This window comes from Glycine max, chromosome 20 (assembly GCF_000004515.6).
Source record: "Glycine max cultivar Williams 82 chromosome 20, Glycine_max_v4.0, whole genome shotgun sequence".
NCBI lineage: Eukaryota > Viridiplantae > Streptophyta > Magnoliopsida > Fabales > Fabaceae > Glycine > Glycine max.
The window spans coordinates 8,260,668-8,271,068 of NC_038256.2; the positions used below are offsets into that span (position 1 = coordinate 8,260,668).

At 34.7% G+C, this 10,401-nt stretch overlaps 1 protein-coding gene across 3 annotated transcripts; it reads left to right on the plus strand.

Annotated features, from left to right (window-relative positions):
- Positions 1-1,004: 1,004 nt before the first annotated feature.
- On the plus strand, positions 1,005-7,819 carry LEA-2 (desiccation-related protein At2g46140-like). Of its 3 annotated transcripts, none has more exons than XM_006605310.4 (3): positions 1,005-1,133; positions 1,777-2,711; positions 2,872-3,245. In XM_006605310.4, the coding sequence occupies exons 2-3, from the start codon at positions 1,779-1,781 to the stop codon at positions 2,881-2,883; spliced, it is 945 nt and encodes a 314-aa protein (XP_006605373.1). In that variant the 5' UTR covers positions 1,005-1,133; positions 1,777-1,778; the 3' UTR covers positions 2,884-3,245. The 3 variants fall into 3 exon arrangements, with proteins under 3 accessions (XP_006605373.1, XP_006605374.1, NP_001241079.1); XM_006605311.4 differs by having other exon boundaries at positions 2,887-3,245; NM_001254150.2 differs by lacking the exon at positions 2,872-3,245 and adding an exon at positions 7,563-7,819 and having other exon boundaries at positions 1,089-1,133.
- Positions 7,820-10,401: the final 2,582 nt, after the last annotated feature.

The window sequence follows — 10,401 nt, forward strand, 5'->3', positions numbered from 1 at the left end:
TTCTCATTTATTTAATTTCTAAAAACTTTATTAATTTTTAAATAAAATTATTTTTATTTATTTTACAAAAGTGGGTGTTACATAACTTCCTCCAAATTCCCTATATGCTTTGAGCTTCATTCCTTTACCTTGGACTTAAATAACAAATTAAAGGCTAAATTAATTTTGATTCCCTAGTTTTATAAATTTGTGATTTTGGTCTCATATAGATTATTAACTAATAATTATGATTATTAAAAATATTAAATTAATTATAAATTAAATAAAAAATAATTAATCATTAAAAAACTTTAATAAAATACATGAAGATAGAAGAGATGTTTATAGAAAAGAGGACAAACGTAATGGTGTACGAAATTATGATTAATAATTTTTTATTCAATTTTTTTAATAATTAATAGTTTTGATTGATTTATAATATACTTAATATCTCAATTAATCATAATTATTTGTTAATAGGGGAAGTTCAAAATTATCGATTTATAAAATTAGGAAAATCAAAATGTTATAATTAAAATTCAGAATATCAAAATAATAATTTTAAAAACTAAGAGGATTAAAATTATAATTTAACTTAAATTAAACATCTAAAACTAACATTTAAAATTCAGATAAACTAAAAATAATCTTGGACCAGACTCTCCCTGTCGATAAGAAAACATTTTCTAATGTTAGTTGTTCTTTATTTTTTATCTCTGGAAAGAAAAAGAAAAGCATTTGTCTGTATGGTCTTATCATGACAACATTATTTTTTTCATATAATAAAAGAAGAAAAAAAGAATGAAAAAATAAAACAGTTGCATAATACTAGGCACAATTCCTCTCCCTTAACGACATCGTTTTCAGCGAACTCAATCATTGATTTGAGCGATAGCAACACTATGGTCCATACACGTATCACGCCTCCTGCGGTATCGGGTAATATAACTAACTAATATAACTTAATTTAAAATAAAAAAAACCTACAATTTTCATCAACGGCTATTATTCGTCAGACATAGTGTGGCAAAATCTTGACCGTTGATAGACTAATGGCTCTCAAAAGCTTGATCTCATTTTATTTACTGTCATAATCACCTCTCTCTCTCTTTCTCCGTTTTCCTAAGTTTTCATTCAATCATCACTGATCTAAGGTACTTCTTCATTCCCTCTGATATTTTCATTTGTTTCACTGTTATTTTTCTGTGTTAGGATCTCCCTTTAGACCAATTCTACCATGGTTGCTTTGGAAAAATTTTGCACTTTATGTTTTGGATTTTTGTTGGTTGGTGTCTTAGAATGTGATCATTGATTAAGTTGTGGTATTTTGATTCTGGTTACCCTTCATTTTGATCAGTGGAGAATCCATTGAGGAATAAGAAAGAACAGGGGAAAATTGTTAACTTTAGTATAATCCCGACATGGGTTTTGATGCATTTTTGGAAACTGGTGATCAAGAAATAGAACATGCCTTTTATTTCTATTTGTATTGTCATAAATAATTACAAAAACATTACTTGCTTTTACTTTGTTCCATTTTTCAAATACCAGCAAAAAAAAAAAGCATTTTGATGTTTCTTTTATCATTTTTGTATATATTTGTAAACAGGATACAAAGTAAATGTTTGAAACTATGAAAATAGAAAATGTTTTTTGTAAAAAGTTTTTAATTTTGTACTATGAATAATGATCCTGATTGTTGCTGACAAAGTTAACTTGTAACATTTTTTTTCTTTGATTTGTTGTGGTTGTGGTTGGATCTTGCCCAACTAATTTGCTTTATCAATTATTATTTAGATATGTCTACATCTGATAAGTCAGAAGTGGTGGAAAGGGGTGCTAAGGATGATGAAAAGCCAAAGGAAGAACATGAGAAGGGTGGATTTCTTGATACAGTGAAGGATTTCATTCAAGACATTGGTGAGAAGATTGAGGGAGCAGTTGGGTTTGGGAAGCCAACTGCAGATGTCACTGGGATACACATTCCATCAATTAATCTTGAGAAGGCAGAGCTAGTTGTTGATGTTCTTATAAAGAACCCGAATCCGGTGCCAATTCCCCTAATTGACATAAACTACTTGGTCGAGAGTGATGGGAGGAAACTAGTTTCGGGATTGATACCAGATTCGGGCACAATCCATGCACATGGAGAGGAGACAGTCAAGATTCCTCTTACTTTGATTTTTGATGACATAAGGAATACCTATGATGATATTAAACCAGGAAGCATCATTCCTTATAGGGTGAAGGTTGATCTCATTGTGGATGTTCCTGTCTTTGGAAGGCTCACTCTACCTTTGGAGAAAACTGGAGAAATCCCCATTCCATACAAGCCTGATATTGATCTCGATAAAATTCAGTTTGAGAGGTTTTCTTTTGAAGAGACAGTTGCTATTCTTCATTTGAAGTTGGACAACAAGAATGACTTTGACCTTGGCCTCAATGCTCTTGATTATGAGGTCTGGCTTGGTGATGTTAGCATTGGAGGAGCAGAACTTGCCAAATCTGCAAAGCTCGTGAAAAGTGGGATTAGTGACATTGATGTTCCAATTACCTTCAGGCCTAAGGATTTTGGCTCTGCTCTTTGGGACATGATTAGAGGAAGGGGGACAGGCTACACTTTTAAAGGACATATTGATGTTGACACTCCCTTTGGAGCAATGAAACTGCCCATCACGAAAGAAGGTGGTACTACCCGTCTCAAGAAGAATGAAGACAGTGGAGATGACGAGGTATGTTAACTTCCATTATCTCTGTTTCTTGTTTTCTCTACTTCTTTTTGCATGTTCTCCACAAGATTGCATGTATTTTAGTGGATTATATATTTGTATGTATAATGTCCTTCAATCATAAATAACAATGAGTAATACCTACTAAATGTTTTTGTGTAAGCATATGTTATGAAAGGAATAAAGCAGCAACAATGGACTCAGCAATGGAATAATATTGAAACAGAAATGCTAAAGGCAGATACAAGGGAGACAAACACAAACCAGAGGTCATAAGGAAAATCATCAAACCTCAACATTTGAGGGATTTCTATAACTAATTCGACAAGGAGTGCTGAGCTGGCAGAACTTAATTGGCCAAAGGAGCATATGTTGTCTGCCATTTATACTTTTCTGTTATTTGCCAACTTCTGTTAGTGTTGTTTGTTAGAATTTGCTAGAATGGGATAACAACCTCTAGTATTTGGCACTTATATATATGAATGAATCATGTAATAGAATGGAAGTAGAAAATAATACAAGTCTTTCCTTCCCTCATCTTTCTCTTAGGAGGTTCCTAGGCCTCGAACACTATGGAAATTCATTGAGTTGATCTCAGCTCATAACAATTTGGTGCTTTCATTGAGCTTCAATGGTTGCCTTCCATGGCTGCTATGCCAACCCAAACCACCTCTTCCCACGACATCCGTTCCACATAGCCACCCACCAGCACCTATTTCTGCAGGACCTATCCCCTTCATTTCCGCACACCCCTTATACTTTTGTACATTCAGCTCAATCCCTTGGGATTGATTTTGAGAGCACCCGCACACATTTGCTAGGCTTGTTTGGTATCGAGCGAACTCTTCCACCATTATCTCCCATCTTACACCCGAAAATGGAAAGGAATTTCCACGTAGATGTTGCGGACTCCATTATGGATCGCATTGTTGGATCAAGTGACCTCGGAATAATTAAATAGAGGGAGTTGAATTAATTATCAAGTGTCCCTTGTTCTCTTTGAACAACCAAATGGATGCACGCTCCACTTGAACTGATCCACAAGAGATATATCATCTCTTGTTCTCAGTATTACAACCCAAGTAGATGTATGCTCTACTTGCACCACAAAGGATGTACCTTCCAATGTGGTAAGACAAAGAATTTTTAGGCGGTTAGTCCCTTGAATCTTTGTAAGGGGAAACAAAAGATATCTCAGGCGGTTAGTCCTTTGAAATCTTTTGTTTAAAGGGAAAAGGAAGAATCAAAAGAATTCTCAGGTAGTTAGTCCTTTAAATCTTTTGGCAAGAGGGAGAAGGAAGAAAAGATAGCACACTTTTGTTTTTTGCAGAATTTCCACTTGCAGAAAAAACAAAGTTTTGAAACAAAGTTTAGAAAACTTTTTGGCAAAGAAAAAGCAATGGGCAATGGTTAGAGAAAGATTGTGAAAAAGGATTGTTTGGAAGAATATCATATATCTTGAACGTGTGTCAAAGTCATGCTTTTATAGACTCTTCATGTCTAGTCAAAGAAATCATTGGAAGAGTTATGACTTTTGAGAAAATCATGTTAAGAGTTATAACTCTTAACTTTTTCTTTAAAACTATTCACTGGTAATCGATTACCACAAAGGTGTAATCAATTACACAATGTATTTTATGAAAAGTTGTGACTCTTCACAATTGGATTTGAATTCCAACGTTCAAATTCACTTGTAATCGATTACTAATATAGTGTAATCAATTACACTATTTGAAAATCATTTTGGAACGTTGCAAACCATTTGAAAATATTTTGAAAACCAAACTGGTCACTGGTAATCGATTACTGCCAACTGGTAATTGATTATCAGAGAGTAATTACTCTGGTAACTTTAGAAAATTTGAGAAAATTCTTTTGTAAAACAAAACTGTGCTATTTGGTTTTTGAAAAATCTTTTAATACTTATCCTATATGAAGTCTTGACTTGTTGCTTCTTGATTTCTTCTCTTGAATCTTGAATCTTGGATTGGATTTTTGATGCTTGATCTTGAAGTCTTGAATCAATCACTTGGGCTTTTGGCATCATCAAAATTGCTTGGTTCATCATCATGAAGCTTGCTTCTACACGCATCGAAGCAACCATCGCAAAACTCACCCCCAATCAACTCAAACTTGCCACTGCCGTCGACACCATGGCCTCCACAATTGACGACCTTCTTCAGCGACTGAGCCTTCGCCATCCCACTCCTCACTTTCCATCTTCCTCCCCTCTGTAGTCACCGCCACCAACTGCCCCCATACCGATCATGCCTCCCATGCCAACTCCAATTCCACGGCCCAAACTCATGCAGCAACATCCCGCATCCTTGCCGGCTCCGCTTACCAGCAGAGGAGACACTACGGGGAAGCTTGTAGCACCACTTCACCCTACCTTGCCTTTTGAGAGCGGCAACAACATCCATCGTGGTACCTGTCTTCCATTTAACATGCTCAGTGTAGGTAACAAAGTACCGCAGACCATCCCTGAGAAAGTTCTTAAAGACTCTACGAGCCAAACAACGAATCCCGAGTTTCGTAATGTTCTGCATGTTGTCGCACAACACCACCTTGTGCCCCTTGGCTCCTCCCCTGCATCCCTCCCATGACCACCGTATCGGCCGCTGTCACCTCCACCACCACCACCGAAGCCATCGCCTCCACCACCACCACGGTCAATGCGGGTTTGCACTTCATGGGTAGTGATGTTTGGCCATCAAGGTCTTCGCCGTGCAAACTGCTGTTCACAACTCTCGCTCCCTCTTGTGGCTTCTTCTTTAGACCATGCAACAACAATATCTCTTCAATTTGGTGAGTTCCCTTCGTGGCTTGCACCCATTGGAGCAGTAGTTAGAGCTGCTGGTGTTTCTACGAGCCACAACCAAACAGAGAAAAGGCATAGGGATAGGATTAATGCTCTGCGGCGCAGGTCACCACCCAGCCCACTCACCTTCACGATGTTGGTAACCCTCGAGGATTATCATTCTCATGGCCCTAACCAGCCCAGCAACTTCACTCATGTACTTTTCTTCTTTCTATACTCACCCCCTTGTTTCAGCTTTTTTTTTATTGCCCACTTTTCTTTTTCTACACCTCCATCTTTCCCATAACAAGCCCAAATCACCATGGCCCAAATTTCACTCACGTGTTATTTTTCTTTTTTTCTAAACCCACCTCGTGTTTTAGCTATTTTGTTTTTGAACTGTGCCATCAAGTTGTTTCGAGGTCTGGATTTGAGGTCCCAACACCTTGAGGACAAGGTGTTTGTGATGAGCCAGGGAATGTTATGAAAGGAATAAAGCAACAACAATGGACTCAGCAATGGAATAATGCTGAAACAGAAATGCTAAAGGCAGATACAAGGGAGACAAACACAAACCAGAGGTCATAAGGAAAATCATCAAACCTCAACATTTGAGGGATTTCTATAACTAATTCGACAAGGAGTGCTGAGCTGGCAGAACTTAATTGGCCAAAGGAGCATATGTTGTTTGCCATTTATGCTTTTCTGTTATTTGCCAAATTTTGTTAGTGTTGTTTGTTAGAATTTGCTAGAATGGGATAACAACCTTTAGTATTTGGCACTTATATATATGAATGAATCATGTAATAGAATGGAAGCAGAAAATAATACAAGTCTTTCCTGTTAGACAAGTGGTCTCAGATATCTTAAGAAGGGGGTTGAATTAAGATATCAAAGACTATTCCCCAATTAAAATTTTAACTCTCTTTCTGAATTATTAATGCACCCTAAATATGAATTACTAAAACCACAATTCAAAATAAAACTTCTTTAACGCAAAAGATAAATGACAATAAATAAAAGAAGTTTAAGGGAAGAGAGAATGCAAACTCAGTTTTATACTGGTTCGGTCACACTCTTGTGCCTACGTGTAATCCCCAAACAACCCGCTTGAGAGTTTCACTATCTTGTAAAATCCCTTTTACAATGTCTGAACCACATAAGGACAACCCTTCCTTTGTGTTCAGATAACCTTACAACAAGAGTCCCTCGGTCCCTTAATCAGTTCTCTTGAATAAGAAAAGGTAGAAGAAGAATTCTCTCTTTTAAGAGAAAGATAATACAATGAAGATCATTCAAGATTTCCTTCCCTCACCTTTCTCTTAGGAGGTTCCTAGGCCTTGAACACTAGGGAAATTCACTGAGTTGATCTCAGCTCATAACAGCACATATATATATATAAGTGGTTTGTTGCCATTGAAAATTTGTCTTTTGAAATAGATTTAAATGACCAAACTTTGATGGCATCAGCATGCAAATCAGTCTAGGATGTCGTGTGCAATCCTGACAATAATAACTGTAGCAGTTATCAACATTTCACATTTTAATTCACTTACTATTATCTTGCACTCTTTTCCTCAAAGTATAGTTTTTACTCTGTTGGCAATAATACCTCATTCTATCTCGGTCTTCATCATCATGAAGTGAAGAACTTGATAGCACCACTTGCTATCCTGTAATTCATTGAGATTTGAACATTACAATATTCATTACATTAGGGGACCTGTTTTGAATTCAGTTATACAATTAATTCTTGTCTGGTAGATTTTAAAAATAGACTTAGTAATTGGTCAGAAACTAGTCAAATAATTTTTTCTGCTTATTGGAAAGCCAAGAACAGATATGGTGTGAAGAATTTGTTGCCTGAAAATAATTTAAAATAATATAGTCTGCTTTTGAAACAGTTTCCTTTAACTTGTTTAGAGTAGTTTGATGTACTATTTTAAAAAAATAAAATAAAACTAACTAAACTGGTCAATAATTTGTTCTCTATTTCTTCTCTGGTGATTTTTGCTTGTGATGCAAATGTAAGCCTTTAATGTTTTCTTTTGCAGGAGTGAAGAAGAAATGGCAGCAAGTTATTAGCATATGTTCTTTTATATACTAGGCCCATTAGAAAGTTAAGTAAAAGGGACTTGAACTTAAAGGCACTAATTCAGAGTTTGATGGTTATTTATCTATCTTGAAAGTTTCAAGTTGACGATTTGATTGTGTATGGTTATGGTTATTTATGTGAATATCAGTTTGGAGTTTGCTCTTCTCTTGAAGCCACGTTCCTGTTAGAGTACATAATTGATATGTTGTCAAAAAATTGTGTCAATTTTTTTAGTCCTAAATAAACTGTGAGTGGTTATGTTACCTTTTCTAATGGTTTAAAGGAAGATGGTGTTGTAGAGTGTTTTGCTATTGATGTCATCTATTAAAAAAAAAAAAGTATGTAATTGTAATACTCAACAATGTATATTCTGTAGATGTTATTCAAACTTTATTATGTGATGTTTAAATTTCATTCAATTGCACAATATTTTTTTTATATGCCATCCATACGTTATGTTTCACTTGATTAGTGCACCACTCCTTTCTGATACATTTAATTTGTAGTTATTATAGAATATGCATTATATTCCAGAATACTGATTCTGGAATTGATTTTATTATGTTCCGGAGTGATTGTTCTAGAATTGGTTTCTGGAAATAAAAAATGTACTATGGATTAAGTGTTCCACAATACGTCGAAGCTACAGGTGGTTGCGAATCATGTGATCTGAAAGCTACTAATAAAATCACTGAAAGCCAAACATTTTACGAATTTGATAATTTGGAAATAAGCATCATAGGTGATAGATATAATAAAATAAAAGGCTTGGTGTGAAATTGAGCTACTTGATGATGTTTCAAAGCACTGCCTTGCATTTGCTCCTCATTCTAACTTCCCAACCATGGGTGGTGACTATGAGAGATGGATGTGCTTTCTTTAAAGCAAAGAATTTATACACTGCAAAAATTAGTTGGGATGCACGAGGAAGGGTGCTTCTATATCTTCTTTTTTTCTAATACATAGATATTAATTGTTAGTTTGTTAATTTTGATGAGTAAGAGGAATCAAATTGATAACTTTTTTTTTCTAACCACTAAATTAATTTTATATCTCTTGGTGTCTCTATATGTTGATAGTGGGTAGTGAACCAAAAGGGAGCCATTCGGGAGATCATGGTGTAACATTCCATTTTTTTTAAAACTAATTAAAAAAGAATTGTTATTTATAAATAAATAGAGTTTTAGAAAAAAAATAATGAGATTTTTATAATTAAATAAATAAGGAGAAAATTTTTTATTAATTAAAATAATGGTTTGAGAGAAAATAAAAAGGGTATTTTATTTATTCATTTGATAGGGAATAAAATAAAGTTTATTTTTATAAAATAATAAAAATAAATAAATAAAGTAAATGATAGATTGTGAGTAACTTAGTTATAAATAGAGACATGTTAGGTTAGTTTTCAGATTGACCATAGTTTCTATGTCTCATCTTTCTCTCAATTTCGTTTTCTTTTTTTCCCTCCAAAACCCTCTCTTTTTCTCGCATACCACCAAACCTATCTCATAAAAATGATGGTCTCAGACTCATTTATCGTTGGATCATCGTGAAATTTGATAACCAGGTTCGGAACTTATTTCCTAACATTTTCACCATTGGGAATTTGGAAAACATGTAGGAGCTGAGAGAAATACCCTTCGCATTGTAGATTTTCTTTTTCTTGTAGAAACCCAAAACTATCTTAGTAAAACTACGATCCAAGAATTGTTAATCGTTGGATTGTTGTAAAATTTTGATATGTGGTTCACTATTCATTTACGCACATATTCACCGTTGGGATTTGAAAAATAACATCTGTGGATGGAGAAATACTCATCACACGTAGACCATGGAATGAAGGCTTCAATCCCTTCTCCTTTTCTCTAACGTTTGGGAACCTTATCAAAGTAGTCAGAGGAAAAACTTGAAGAATATCAAGAAATCGCTAGAGATGCCGCTATTGCTGTCACAATACACACGTGAGCCCGCTTAGAGGTAAGATATGAGTTTATCGCAATTGGAGTTAGAATGAACATGTTTAGGGGTTCTTAAAGGATCAAATTGGGATTTATTTTGGGATGTTTATTGTATTGAAATTCTTCTTGTATGATTATGTTAAATTGTTTGAGGGGTTTTACTCCTTGTGGATTGAGAAATTTTTTTGTATAATTTGTTTGTGTTTTGAATAAGATTAGCGTAATAAATAGTTATATTGGGATTATGAAATTGTGATTGAAATTGTATATAAGTAATAAATTGAATATATGATGAATTGTAGAATAATATATTACTTTGAGATTATAATATTGTTATGGAGATTGAGTATAAGTGCAAAGTTGAATGTGTTAAATTGCGAGATACATGTAAACATGAGATGATTGATTGTGACATAATGAGATGTGAAGTTGTGAACATGAGTTTTAGTTGTGAATAAGTATGTGATTAACACTTGATGTCACATTACCTGTGTTGTGAACTATGAATTATACAATAACCTGACCAGTGTTTATCTTGAGAAAAACATTGATGCGCAGTGTTAAAGGGAAAATGCGGGTTTCCTAGTTAGGAACCAGTGTTAAATTATAGTGCAATGTGTTAAACGTGTTTGAAACACTAGTGTGAGGTCATGGGTATTGTATAATTCATGAGCAGTGTCTGCTTGCAAAAATTATTTTAGGGGTTGGACCTAAATCAAGAAGGTGAGGCCCTAACGGATTCTTCAAAGTCTAGGCCTTGGGGGTAAAGACACTCAGTTTGAGTGATCCTTTAAGCCTATGTTAATCCCATATGGTTGGAGCATTCTCACAAAATGGAGT

Excerpts from the sequence above, each read along its gene's own strand:
- LEA-2 (XM_006605310.4), top strand. The coding sequence starts at position 1,779 with ATGTCTACATCTGATAAGTCAGAAGTGGTGGAAAGGGGTGCTAAGGAT.